Here is a 15193-nt window from a genome sequence, read left to right as displayed (position 1 = left end):
CAAGCTCCATGCTTCACAGTTTAAACCAGTATCCATTTGTTAATTCTTAGAGTCAGCTCTGTAATCTGTTCACCAGATTATTATTTGTTATTTGATTATTATTTATTATTAATTACACCTGGCTTTGAAGCCGGCAGACCTGGTTGCTGCCAGACTCAAGGCTGAGAGTTATTGGGACCTCAGATCTTAGCCACAGTGGTGGTTCCTCTATTTTTACGTTCAGGGACTTTCATATGACTTTAACGTAAAATCTTTGTTTGATACATGAAGACCTCACAGTAGTTTGTGGCAAAACTTAGCTTTTAGATTTTGGGGTTTTTATGCAAAAAAAGAGAAGCAGGTAAATTCTTTTTAAACAGCATTTAAGTTTCACTTGCTTCTCTCTCCTCAGTATTTCTTTTAAATTAAATAAGCTATAGTTTTCAGTAATATGGCCTATTTCTGTAGGATTGTAATTCCTCTTTTGTTTTAGAGAAACATTGTACAGTTCACTGGACCACATAATGCTCTCCCTATATATCCAGAACTCCTCATTCTTTCCACTGAATTAATATCACCTGCAACCTGCAATTATTAGTTTCAGCCAGGATCATTTACGGAAAAAACATTTCAGGAAGGCCATGTGACAAAATGTAATATATATTTCAGGAGACAGAATAAATTACTCTGAATAATATAAAAACTCATATCTGACCATGTAAATTGGTAGTAACTGCAAGGGGAGAGACTTCATAGCTTAAGATATTTTTTCAAGTTTTGGCTCAGCGATGCAATATTTCTAAATCTCTTCTTGTTGTAAATTTATTTTCAGTATCAGAATTAGCCAACTGGGGAAAAGGAGGTTATTTTATTAATATTTTTGTGGACATTTTTGCCCTGTGTGTATATTTTCTTCCTAGTAGCTTAGCATTCCTGTTTAACTTTATTTCTGCTTTAAGAACTCACAGAGCACTAACACTGTAGGTATTCCTGATGTTTTCAAATCAGAAGCTGTCTGCTCCATGACATTTATTTAATCAGATATTGGAGCACTGCGCAACCACTGAAGCATGAAAGAGAGACTATCAGGTAGCTGGAACGTAAGGAGAAATGAAATACTTTGATATCTTCTGTTCACCCATCCTGGAATTTGAAGGAGGTATCAGCACTAACCACATGTGACTCTTGCAAGCACTATGAAAATTTACATGCCTGCAAGGAAATACAGCTTTGTTTTATATTGCACATGAGAAGTTTGAATTCCAGCCATAAAGTGCTCCATTGTAGAGTGTGTTGGGCGTAGAGCTTTGCCTGCTGGTGCCCCGAGTGCCACTTCTGGGATGGGTGGATGCATGGATCTCTCTGTTTGATGAGCTCAGGGGTCAGGGTGGTGGGTGCAACCAGAACAGAACTGAATCTGGGTGATAAGCCTGCTAATACTAATTTCTAGCTTTCCATTTTGAATGCTTTCCCGTGCATAATTTACAGATACAAGCCTTGTCTCATGTTCTCTCGCTGCTCCCTGCTTGCTAAGAACAAAATTGTCCTTCAGAAGGCATTAAAGTGTGCACTCAACGTAAGGAGGTTGAACGTTTCTGAAGAAATGCAACAATGAAGAAGCTCTGAGAAACGGAGACAAAACACGATATTTCAGTGTTTGATGTGGCACTTTGTTCTGTGCACAGCGAGTACCAGACTCCTCACCACAGAACTTCTTCACGAGTGTGGGAGCCTGCAGAGCTGTGAGGGAAGCACACACCTCCAAAGTGTGGCTTCACCAATGATTGTCTCCCCGTTCTTACAGGTGGTGGCCTTAGGAGAAGTGCCCGATGGGACGGTGGTGACCGTCATGGCTGGAAACGATGAGAACTACTCTGCAGAGCTGCGAAACGCTTCTGCTGTGATGAAGAACCAGGTGGCCAGATTTAATGACTTACGATTTGTGGGCAGAAGTGGAAGAGGTAGGCCACTGCCTTTTATGTGTTCGTAATGATGTGAAAAACGATGCCGACATGTCAAACTTACTTTGCAATGAAATACTGATTAACCCATAAATCCATTGTTCATAGAATCACAGAAAAGTTTGGTTTGTAAGGGACCTTAAAGCTCACCTCATTCCAACCCCTTGCCATGAGCAGGGACACCTTCCAGTAGACCACGTTGTTCAGGATATCAGTCTTTTTTTTTTTTTAAGTGATGTACACATATTTTATTGTCAAACTTCAGCATTTGCACAAAGCAAGTTAGGAGTCTCTGTAGCTTTTTATCTGACAGAGGTTTTGAAAAACGATTCAGGGAGTACCGGCTTCCCTGTCTGAATCACACAGGAAGGGTGGAAGTAAAAGGGAATATCTGTGATCCAGGTTATGCAGAGTCAGAGGAGTGTATTTCGGGCCATGGCAATGAGAGGTAGAGAATTCCCTTTAGCAATAGAGCCACTTCTGTAGCTGTTGTAGAAGACCTTTAATTAGGGGGATTTTGCATATCACTTATAGGTTGTATTCTTTAGGGACTTAAAACTTTCAAGGCTCAACAGCTGTTGGTGGAAAGCTTGCTAGTAGCTTCTCCGCCCTTAAATCAAACTGCCCTTTAAACCAAACCTGTGAAAATCACCCCCACTTTTCTTTTTAGTAAGCTGGTTGACTTTTTATGAATTGCTGGTAAGCATGGGCACAAACTAAATTTAACCTTTATTTTAAAGGACAGGGTAACTTTCAATTTCTTTTTTATTTTTATTTTTTTTAAAGATGTAGAGTGCTGTCATTGTCTTCCAGCTCTTTAGGAGTTCCCTATAATCTGAAAACTGCACTACACTTATAGAAAGCTTTTGTAATCATTGCAAATTTGCAAGAATTCCTCTTTAAGGGTCACACAGAAGCTTTCAGACTTCAGGTAATGATTGAAAGGACAGCTCAAAGGAAGCTGGCACTGCAGTTCTTGTTGCAGGAGTCTTCAAAGTGGCGTTGTATCCGTCATTGATTCAACCTACATATTTTTTTCCTTTATGTATTTGAAGTAATTTTTTGTTTTTCATTTTGTTCAAAATTAGCCCTGCATAGGTTAAAACAAAGCAAAAGAAGCAGAATAATTGTGCTGGGAAATTAGCAATAAGGAAAATTTTACATTAATATTCTTTAAAAAGCAGTTGGGGTTCATCTTGTGGAAGGAGAGAGGTTTTGTCTGAAAAAAAATTAAACATATGACAGAGGCCTAGATAGTCCAAATCAGTCAGCTTATTTTTACAGGTGCCTTGTGAAAGGGAGTCCATAAGCATGACTTACTGACTATTGTTTGTTTTAATTACATAGCCAAAAATTAGCTTTATCATTTTAGAACTTAAAAGGTATTAATAATAGAGAATAATCTGAAAGAAAGAATAATTTTACTAACAGTAATGCTACATAAATATGGAGTCTATTCCCCCTGTGAATAAGGTGTTGCCTATCTCTTCCATTTGTCTTCTTTAAATAATCAGTTTACTTTGTTATTCTGCTGATGGATTAGGTTTGAAAGTTCTCTGGCTCCATCACTACTGCTGCCTTACAGTAGAAGTTCAGTAGTGTATCAGCCTTTTAGTAATGCTGAAAAAGGACTGAAATGTGATGCACTACTTCTGATCTGAGGATTTAATTTCAAACCTATGATATATACTTTTTATTAAAGCATAGGAAATGAAATAGACGGCTTAAAGCCTCAGCAGATACAGATACAGACACAAACACAGAGATCCTAAAATTTGGTTCCAGTAGTTTAATTTATATTTTTTATCTAGTAGACTTGGAAGACTTTTTCTCTGATCAATCTGGGTAGAATCTATGGAAAAGTGATAGTATACTTTTCAAACCCTCAACATATTTATTTAAGAGACTTCAAAGAAAAACAAAGGGTGTGCACTGTTTTACTATATTGGCTTTCTGAGTTTTGGCTAGTTTCCCAAATAGCAATTTTTATATTTAAAAAAAAAAAAAAAAGGTAAAAAAAAAAAGGAAGAAAAAAGACAGACTTAACTGCTTGCAGACTTTTCACGCATGGAAGATGAAGAAAGCTTCTTTTGATGAAGTGTAATTATGTCCAAACAGAGCTGACCCCCTCCCCCTATATTTCTTATGATCTTAACGGAAGAAAGTAGGGCTTTTCCTTTGAAGCAGCCGGGACTCGGTGGAGGATCTGAAATGCTGCATTCTCCTGCCAGAGGCAGGATGGAGAAATTGGTCCAGACTTGTCTTCCAGACTTAGAACAGAGAGGGGGAGAGAGAGAGAGAAGGAGAGAAGGAGAAAGAGTTATCATTAATGAAAGATTTTTAGAACTCTGCTTAAAATAGCAGGAAAAGAAATCAGTAGTTGCAAACAGAAGTGAGAAAGCTCTTTACATAGAAAAATATCAGTAAATACAAGTCCTGAAGTAGAACAGGAAAAAATAAACTAATAAAGAAATCATTTTTCAGTGGCAAGAAACTAATCCACACCTGTTCCTGACTTGAGATTTACATCTTTCTAAGCAGCTCGTGCTTTGATCTCTGTATCTCTAAATTTGATTGTGAAGTCTGAATCATCAACTTACCACTTCACCTCCTCTCCCACGTTTTTACTTGCTTCCCATGGCTCAATGAAGAAACCCGATTTTTATACATATTCATTTTGTTTGCCTGACAGAAGCTTCACGTTTCTGTTTGCATAATTTCTCTTACACACCTTTTTTGGATTCATAAGAGTAAGTAACAGGAGTGTTTGATGCGAATGCAGCAGTTGTTTGTATGCGGTTTTCAGGCGGTAGCTCACTTTTACAAGCCCGATCCACAGCGCAGAGAAGAAAGAATTCCTGTCTTCAATAAGCAAAGGATCATAACCTTAATTTTGTTGTGTCCCGATACTTTAATCACATTAGCATCTAACTGAAAAAATATGCAATGCGCACACACAGGCTGCCGAGTCTCCTTTCAGGCTCCTTTCCGGGGCTTGCCGTGTGCTTCAGCATATGTCCATCTCGTCCTCCTCTGTGTCAGCTCCGCTCACATGTGTGAATAACAAAGAATGCACAGTTTAGACACACTGAAGCAATAGTGCCAGATGACTGCTTGGCTGGGGAATTTAATAAAAGAGTGCTACAATTAGTCTGTAGCCTCTGAAAGTGGATAGTTGAAATGACTAAGGGCAGTAAAGAAAGGTGATAAAAAGTGCATTAAAGGATTTTGTAGCTGAGGAGGGATAGCTGTGAAATAGCTGTGGAAGGCATCAGCACCACTGAAACAGGGGACTCTAAAAATTTATTTCATTCTTAGTCCTGTAATATGTAAATCATCTCTTGAAAGCTCTGGAGTGCCCTGGCTGGGCCGTGCAGCTCCCCACAGTGAAGGGATCTGTGGTTTATGGAGTGTGAGGGGGCTTCGTCAGTGTTTCTTCATCCACACATTGGTTTGTAAAATACCCGTTAGAGAACAAAACCAGTTTCCCTCTCAAATTAGCTGCTTATCTTTCAGCTCAGGCTGGCTGAGAGGTGACACTTCAGGAATTCTCACGTCAAGGTCCAAATGTAGCTCTTTTTATAAAGGAATGCATTTTTTCTGGCCACTTTATCCTGTTGAGATATATTTAGTGTAGAAAATACTGCAGTGCTTTTCTACAGAACAATTTTACAGGTTCTTACAAGTAGTATATTTTGTTAATTTTTTTGGTCATAATAGACATTTATACAGATTTGGTATATAAAGAGAACAATAGTGTGGAAGGCCAAATTCTTCATTCAAATGTGTATGGAAAAGCCCCTTTAGTATCTTTGTTACCAGTAATATTCTTCTGATCATCTAGGGGTTACTGTGATCTGAATGTCATCAGCATACAATTTAATAGTCAGAACTTTTTGACATGGTAAGCTGGTGCCAAAGGAAGCCTTAAACCTGAGCCTGGAGAACTATACATATTTGTTCAGTGGGCTGAATTCCTGTTTGGAGAGGGATAAAAGGCACGGATGCTTCTCAGCCCTAAACAAGCAGTGTGGAGGCACTGTAGGGCTGCTGCTGTGTGTGTGAAGGCTGCCCATGCCCTGTGCTGGCAGGACACACAGTTCACCTCTGGGACAGCAGGTGGGCAGGACTGGACAAAAACTGGACGTCCTAAATACACCTATGGCTGCTCCTGTGATGATTTAGGAAACAATCCTTTTCCCAGTGAAAATGTGAAAAGCCACCTTCATCCATGCCACTGGGACAGAATTCAGTATCCTGAGATTTTTGCATGCTTAAACTGACAGGGCAGGTTTAGATTGGATATTAGGAAGAAATAGTGAGGGTGGTTGCTCACTAGCATGGGTTGCCCGTGGGAGCTGTGGATGCTCCATCTCTGAAAGTGTTTAAGGCCAGGTTGGATGGGGCTTGGAGCAGCCTTGTCTAGTGGAAGGTGTCCCTGTCTATGGCAGGGAGGTTGGAGCAAGATGATTTTTAAGGTCCCTTCCAACCCAAACCATTCTATAATTCTATTTGCCAGGGTCCTGACCTTCCCTCTAACCTGCATCTCCCAGAGAGCTGGGCACAGCTGGAGCACAGCTTCACCTGGAAAATCATTTTATTCTAAATGACAGTTATATTTCCTTTTAAAAAAAATCATGTCACATTTTAGTTCATAAAAATTATAGCCAAGACAGTTTGAAGTTGCACTCCTGATAATAAATGATGCATGTCTCAGGCAGGTTTGGGGGATATATGACTTGGACCAGAAAGAAAGACCAATTACTAGATTTGACAGCCAAAGCTCTGTTCTGTATTATGCCTTATATATAAGCTGTTCTGTATTAGGCCTGAAAAAACTGCATTAAGTTTGTGCTGCTACATATAGTTTAAGATTTGTGCCTTGATTGAATGCCTTCAGAGTTCAGCGAGAGGAAAAGCCCTAGGAGCAAAAATGCACAAATACACCCAGGGAGGAGGGGGAAAAAAAAAAAAAAAGAGCTTTAAGTGTCTGGTAAAGTAGCAGCTTAAATGAGCATGAAGGCCAAAGATTGCTGACTGTTTTATTGAGTCACTGTTGTACGCCCACCTTTTCCTGTCTTGAAACAGTTTTCAGTTTTGACTATCTGACATGAGTAACGGTTGCATATCTAACAGATTACAACTGTCAGTGAGTCTCCCAAACGGGGGCCAGTGCCTGTGAGAATGTGTGCTCAGATGCAGGCAGCTCCCTTTATTTATTTCTTTTTAACGTTTTCATTCAGCTGAAGGCTGTGGATGGTCTTGTGCAATCACTGCCTGAATTCAAGCTTTGAAAAGTAGAACAAAAAAAAAACAACAAAAAAAAACCAACAGTGCAGACTGACGATAGCAAAGTACGTGCACAAAGACATTTCTCACCCTCACGGGAAAGTTGGGGGCTTTCTTGCTATTTCATAGAGGGAATATGTGTAGGGAATAAAGGCGTTCTCCCTAATAATGATATCATCATATTAGCCCTGGCATACGAAGGACAGAGACACTGACTCCCTGTTAAAACATCTCCCAGGAGGAAAATATATTCTTTCCTCATCTTATTGTAGTCAAGTCAAGCAAATGAAATGATAAAACTGTGTGAAGTAAATAACATGTGGTCACATTCTGCTCTCTGTCACACAGCTGCGAAACTGGAGTAAATTTTTAAATTATCTGACTTGCTTTGGATTTACACCACTTTCAATGCAGCAAAGAATTTGGCTTGTCCTCAGCAGTGAATCACTTTTGTTCTGTCATTGTATGATGACCCATTATTAAATAAGAAACATTTAGATTGTCAACACATGGACGTATTCTTGACATAGAGTAAAACTGAAGGGGAGGAAAACTCCTATGGTCAGTTATGTTTTTAATTTTCACGATTGTGGTAACGACAGGGAATAATTTCAAACTGATTCTTTACTGAACATGCATGTGACTGTTTTCATGTTGTAATCACTCATTCCTTGTTGTTTTTTCCCCTTGTAGGGAAGAGCTTTACTTTGACAATAACTGTCCTGACAAATCCCCCCCAAGTCGCTACATACCACAGAGCTATAAAGGTTACAGTGGATGGGCCAAGAGAGCCAAGAAGTGAGTATTATATTCTTCCTTTTGCTCTTATGCCTGCTTAATTTTGTTTAACAGAGACCTGTAAATGAAATATCTATATCTTTGTCAAACACTGGTTTTTGCTCAGCAAGATATGTGAGTGCATGCTTAATTTGGAATCTATTGGACCACACACATATTGCATTAAACACTCACTTAAGTGCTTGGCTGAATTTGGGCAATCCCAAACGTGATTCTTCTTCACATCAAGGTCTTGATACATTATCTGCCATTGTAAATGAGAACTAAACCCACTGTATTTATATATAATCTGATTTAGACACAGAAGATACAATCCTGCAACGTTCTGCATTCCCTGAACTCCTGTAAGCTTCCAACTGGAGACGTTTAGAACAAAACAGGAGCCTGATCTTTCAGGATCAGTCCTAGCATAAAGAGGAAACATAAAATATAGTGCCTTTTTGTTTGCCCTTAAATTCTTTTGCCATCAGATAATTAATGCACCTGGTTAATCTCATCATACCTGAAGTTGGTTTTCAGCTATGGACTCATCGTAGACCCCCAGGGGCCCAAGTTAGATAAAAAAAGCAGTATATCAACAGCATAGTTTTTGTTTCTTATTTGTGCGCAGAAAATATGTTTTTTTAAAACATAGTCCAGCAGATTTTCGCCCAGCATGTTTATCTCATAGCCATGCAAGCTCACTAAGACTCTATTTGCCATGATTTATCTATTTTGCAATGGCTGTACTTTTATGACAATTGGGTTTTGTCATGTTCTAGCAGTTTTATGGGCAGCACTTATTTTTAGATACAGTCAAGTCTGGTTAATCCGTCAGGATTTATCTGGCTGTCTCTCTGTCTAGCACATTTAGCTGGTAACCGGTCTCACATCATATGGGTATCACTGATGAGCCAGTTCTGGAGTTTTTTCTTAATCTAACTAGAAATTACTCTAAATTGATTGGATTAGCCAGGTATAGCGTTATTTAAATTACACTTAGAGATTAAGAATTATTTGATGAATAACCACATTAAAAGAATCCCTATAATGGAAGCATCTCAAATAATTATTTTCCCTTTGATCTGCACATACAAACACAACCTTCAAGGAGCTTTCATGGTGTTTTGTTTAAAATACCACAAAGACAGAAGTAGAAAGATGTAGACAGAATTCATGCAGTTAAGTGTTTCTCGTGCCAATAAACATGGCAGAGTCACCTCCTCTTACACCTAGGTGGGAACTGAAATGCTCCCTGTAAGGACAGTCCAGGCTTTAGAGTTTCACCTTGAAGAACAGCTAAAAAGCAAATAGCTCTGGATACATTTCATTAGATTTCACTTGTGGTGCTACCTGCTCTCATCTGAGGTGTCCTGATGTCACAGCAGGGGGATTTTTGTTCTGTCTTCTCTCTGTGAGCCAGTTCCCATTTTTAATTTTCACTTGTGGCTGGTGCTCCATGTAACATACTTTGAGGACACTGGGGAAGCTGCATTAATGGAGTAAAAAGCGGGAAGTAAGTATCATTTAGCCATTCTCATCTGGAGGTTGCTTCCATGTATTGATGCATCTGCAAAAGAGGAAATCTCCTGGCAGAGGACACAGCATAGTGAAAAAGCAGAGAGGTTTGAAAGTGATGTGTGAAGAGTAGTGTGGGTTATCCTGTGCAGCACAGAAAGAGACCCTGCTGGCATGGGGATATTCTGGTAATCAGTGGACTGAAAATGAGTCTGTGTTCGTAGAATTCAACAAGATCTCCTAGTTCTGTTGGAATTTTTTTACTTTAGACCTAAAAGGCCTCTGTATGTCATACCCGTCTGCTGGTGTCTTTGAACAGCTGAGCCTAGAAATGCTCAGTAACTGAGTTCTTATGGCCTATATGGAGATATTGTGGATATTGTGTCCTCCTTCATCTTTTTCTTTTCTTTCTTTATTTCATTTTTTTTTTTTTTTTTAAGAAAGTAAAATTTGAGCTTGAATGCCCATTTGTATTTTAATGTTTTGGTGGAATACTGAAATCTTATACTTTCAAGTTACTCTAATGCATCTCTGGAATGACTCATTATTAAACTTGAATTTGTAGGGAAAAAGTAGCTCCAGTGAGCTCTGGGAGTTTCACTGAAGTTTTGTTTCTTTCTTAGAAACCCTGCACTTGTGCAATTACATTACTTTGGTAGTAATCGTTCAGTGAATGTATCTGGCATTTATGTTGCTTAAGGAAAATTAGGTGGTTGGGGGCAATAAGGTATTCAAGGAGCAGCTCTGATAGCAAATGTGTTTGTCTTAAAAAATTATGTATCAGCAAATAGTGCCCCTCTCTGCCAGGATCTGTATTCCACTTCAATATTTCAAGCATGTTATCCTAGTTTTCCTCTCTCTGGCAACTCAACCAGAGCTGTCACATCACAAACAACTTTTTTCTTAATATACACATCTGGCGTTGGCAGTTGGAGCAACTTCATAAGAGCACATGATCATCATTCATTACAAGATTAAAAAGTACCCCATGGCATCATTGATGTTTTTTAACTTTGATCTTTTGCAGTTGTGATTCATCTCAGTTATAAAACTTCCCTTTAAAGGAACACAACCGATGACTTATTAGAACCTTCATTCTAAGGAGTGTAAACATAAAATTATACACATCTTTACAAAATGTCATTTACTTTGTTGCCAGCTTATCATTTTAAGACATGACATCATGCTTTAGATCGTGAATTTGTAAGGCTTGTTTATAGGCAAGGCACTCTGACCTTCTCTTGGCAAGTTGACTCAAGCAAACGAAAGCTGTGAGGTTCCCAGCAGCAGCAGGAGCAGCAGCAAAGCCATGACAGACATCACAGACATTTAGAGCCCAACTTCAGGAGTGCTGAACACTCGTGGCATGCAGGGACTCCAGTTGGTGTTTTGGATGCTCAGCACTTCAGAAAGTCAGGTTCTTAAATGTAAGTGCCATTTAGTCGTATTAAACATATGCTTGTAGAAGCTTGCTGCCTTGCCTCTCTGTTATTATTTGAAAATATTTTAATAGAGACAGTGATGTCAGGTTGCTTTGTTAGGAAAACTTGCCCATTTCTATATGAGAAAAGGTCTTCTGATGATTTTTTTTCTCAGAAAAGATTTATTTAATTTTACGTAACCCCTTCCAGTCTATCTAGATTGCTGTCCAGGGACATCTACTCTGTTGCAGTTTCTGTGCTGGATTGAGACAGTGCTTTGTACTCTGAGTGATGCAGTCTAGAGACAGGGTTGTATAAGATCTTTGGGAATCATTAGGAAATCCTACAGATATTTTTCTCCCCTCATATCCAGGATAAAACCTCTGTCATATGCACATCTTCGCCAGCAGAGCTGCCTTCCAGCTGAGAGGGCTGAAAGAAGTTTTCCGGAGACGTTTTCATGAGGTCATAACTGACCGACAGAGAGCCAGAGATTACTGTAAAGGAAGTCAAAGGAGAAAAAAAAAAAAGAGCAAAGAAACCACCCAAATCTTTACCTAAGGCCCTCTTTAATGCCTTTGCCTTACTTCATTACAACTACAGAAAAAATTATTTGCCTTTCCATAGCGCTACCTTGAGAATAGGAGGCACATCCTCCTTTCTGGCTGCTTTTGGGACAAACCCAGTCATGGGGGAATCATGAGGAAGGAGGGAGGAGAATTCTATATATTTTTATATTTTTCCTGACTTCCAAAGGCTTTAGTTTGTCTCTAATCAAAGGTCAGCTCCGAAGTCACCAACCCCGACTTTCTTTATCAGTGTGAGTGGAAAAGCAGCTCTGAGCTTTGGGCTGAAGCGTTTCAGGGGAGAAAGCTGCTCTGTTTCGTTCAGCTCCCGAGCGTTTCTCTGCTGCCGCAGCTTGCAAGGTGCACACGTGATGAAAGGTATGAGCAAACATCACATCGCCTTTTTGTCTGTGCACGCTGCCGAAGGCAGCCACAGCCAGCCAGGGGTTCTGCTCAGCCCCCACATTAACTGTTTGGCCGACCCGGCTTATAAAGCGCAGATAAGTGATTGAGATTTTTGAGATTCCTTGACTTAAAACCATAACAGTTTTTAGGAAGTTCTCCCTCTTTTCTTTCAAAGGCGGAGAGGGTGGAGGGATAAGTCTGAGGCAAGTGGAATGTGCTTTGGAGTAGAACAGCTTTAAATCTTTCAGTTTGCCTTTCTTTTTTAATTTTTCTCTTTTTTCCCCTTTCTTTCATTTTTATTTGCCTTTTTCCTTTCTTTTTTCTTTTTTTCTTTCTTCTTTTTTTTCTTTTTTTTTTCTTTTTTTTTCTTTTTTTTTTGTTGACTGCCTGTCAGGAGCTGGGCTGGTGGCCAAGCAGGAAATGACACATCGAGAGGCATTTGTGTTGTGCAACATTTTGTGGAACTGATGCAAGGATACATTGTCTGTTTACGCATTCCTCTGCTAACAGCCTGCATGGCAGTAATTTTATTCAGGGACACATGGCATGCTACAGCAAGGAGCTGGAGACTTAACATCTCTTTATGCAGAATTATCACAGCAGTTAAAACACCCTGTGTGTCCCCCGTTTCAAATAGTCTCTGGCCTGCCTTCAAAAACCACTCTACCAGCCCCCCTTCCTTCCCAAGAATATATTTGTTTGACTGTGGGGTTTTTTTTTGCACTGTGGTAAATTGGGGCAGTGCAGAGAGAGAGAGAGAGACTTTGCAGAACAAGAGGAAATTTTACAGGCAGGTCCCTACTTCATGCATCTACCTCAGACTGAATGGAGCAGTGCAGCTTTTTCGGGCGATGCGTTGCAGACGCTGAAGGCGTTGGTTTGCATCTGCATGTGGTTTGGCACAGGGAGGTTTTTAATTAAAGTCAATGCTAAATACCCCGAGATGTGATGAGCGAGTCTTGGGGTTTCATCCAAACTGAAGTCAGAAAATTTGTGGCTCTCTCTGGTGTCTTTCAGAGTGACAGATCTCTACTGAGGTTGGCTGGGTAGGTCCAGATTTATCCCAGTGGCTGTGGGAGCAGAGGAAGGCAGAGTGGGCGGTCCAGGGTTCGAAAGTTGCTCTAAATGACTTTGTAGAGCTTAATGTATGCACTGCAATGCTCCTTTATAAGAAACGAGGCAAAATGTGATTGTACAGTCAGAGAGATGTTCAGCAGGGCCATGGTTTAGAGAGGTTTAGTTTCTTTTCTGTGACCATCATTAATTTGTTTGAGCATGAGCACAGTCCACATACAGGCTGGGACCTGACTTCCTTGTCACCAGGTCCCCAGTAAGGAGCTGCAGCGTTTCTTTTTCCACTGGTACAACACCAGGTCCTTACTGCGGTGTAAAAGGCAAGACAGAGTTTCACTCACCATCATTTGCTGCTGGTTTATTTTTTGCAAATGTGTAATTTCACAGAACTGTTCTACCTGGGGACTGGAGGTCCTGAGCATTCCCGGAGGTTGTAAGAGGCTGGTGCAATGATTCAAGTGTTCCCCACCAAAGGTGATAGACATTGCATATGCCAGTGGTTTAGATTTGCTTTTGAGATGAGTGTGCAACCCACAGAGCAGAGCTCCTTACAGTTACCTCAACCAGTAGTGTGGCACAGGCACAGGATGCCCAGAGAAGCTGTAGCTGCCCCATCATCCCTGGAAGTGTTCAAGGACAGTTTGGATGGGTCTTGGAGTCACCTGGGATAATGGAATGTCTCTTTGACTATGGCAGAGGCATTGGAATCAGATGATTTTTAAGGTCCCTCCAAACCCAAACTGTTCTATGATTCCATGATTCCATGATTCTATGATGCATGCTGCTGTGACAAGGTGACCTGGGACTGTTGGGGTGGTAGCTGCATCCCAAGGACCAGCTGGTTTTTATTTCTTCCTCTGTGGCTAGAGAGGGGCTCATGCATAAAATCTCATTGTCTGAAAAGCAGACTGTAAGACAAAATAATTTCTGGCAATTGTGATTTTTTTTCTGCTGGTGTAGTGTGTAGAGTGAGTCAAAAGCAAAACTTACTTAGGTCACTCATGGCTTGAATTCATGCACTGTAAGAACTCATAACTGCTGAGCTGTGAAATCTCAGCAATCTATGTGACAGCATTGGGGCTCTCTCCATAGGAGGGGACTGCTGCCCAGAGAGGTGGCAGAGTGACCATGTATTCACTGTTATGGTGACAAGATCATGTGAAACAAATGCACAAGTCTGAGCCTAAAACCATTCTCTAAGATGTCCTCACCAACAGTAATGCAGTCTTGGTTTGTATTTGTCAACAGAACAGATTGTTTCCATCCCATTGTGGAGGGAACACTTGCTTCCAAGCACATCTATTCCTAGTACATTTGGTGTGTAATTTGGCCATCACAGTGATTTTTTAATATTGAAGCTATTGCTGTTGGTAATCAAAGTGTCCCTCCAAGCTACAAATAAAATCATGCCCCCTCTATGTAGTTGTGTTGCTTAGTTGTACGATAAGAGTTTTGCCCTGAATAACTCATAATCTTCATTTAATATACAGATGGGGAAGAGGGGTTATAACTGAGCAAATGAAGTAATAGTGGAAGTAAATTCATTCTGTACCTCCACAGGGGATGACTAGGAGGAGAGGAAACAGGTGACCATTTCACAGAGTCACAGAGTCAATTAGTTTGGGAAAGACCTCTGAGATTATCAAGTCCAGCCTGTAAGCAGCCTGCTCCATGTCAGCCAGACCACGGCACTGAATGCCACATCCAGTCTTTCCTTAAACACCTCCAGGGACAGTGACATAATTTTGGGACTCTAGTCCATGTTGGTACTGTGGAGGAAGATGGTATTATAAAATAGCTTTCCACAGACCATTTTGTTCCATAGTTTTCTCCCAAGAGAACTGTTGGACATTGTCACTTTTGAAATGCATTTAGCTTGTAGCTACTAATATCAGCATTTTTTTCTCACTCTTTAGTGTAGCACCTTCTATATATCTCCCTTCACTTCCCAAAGTGGTTTGAGAAATAAGGAACGGGGTGAATATATTCGGGAGATTTTGCATCAGAATAGTGTAAATGAAGTACTTAGGTAGCACTCACTTACTGTTGTTTTCAAATTTCTGTTTAAAATTTTTATAAAATTTACTTTTATTCTTCATATAAACTTCATTCTCCACTGAAACATGGTCATCTCAGATGTGAAACACAGATGCTGATTTAACCAGACAAGGAATGCAGAAGAGGAAATGAGGATGAATATCAT

General features: G+C 40.1%; 1 protein-coding gene across 3 annotated transcripts in view; it reads left to right on the top strand.

Annotated features, from left to right (window-relative positions):
- The window catches only part of RUNX2 (RUNX family transcription factor 2), a 218109-nt gene that overhangs the window by 64514 nt on the left and 138402 nt on the right, over nt 1-15193 (top strand). For all 3 annotated transcript variants that reach the window (XM_088052743.1, XM_088052744.1, XM_088052742.1), the window contains 2 exons: nt 1784-1940; nt 7923-8027. In XM_088052743.1, coding sequence (XP_087908869.1) covers nt 1784-1940; nt 7923-8027 — 262 coding nt within the window. The remainder of the gene's footprint in view (nt 1-1783; nt 1941-7922; nt 8028-15193) is intronic.

Source organism: Pseudopodoces humilis, chromosome 3, assembly GCF_049639895.1.
Source record: "Pseudopodoces humilis isolate 2021_Gansu_Grassland_sample_001 chromosome 3, ASM4963989v1, whole genome shotgun sequence".
Lineage (NCBI taxonomy): Eukaryota > Metazoa > Chordata > Aves > Passeriformes > Paridae > Pseudopodoces > Pseudopodoces humilis.
The sequence above is the reverse complement of the archived record's forward strand: the minus strand, read 5'-3'. Positions and strand labels throughout refer to the sequence as shown.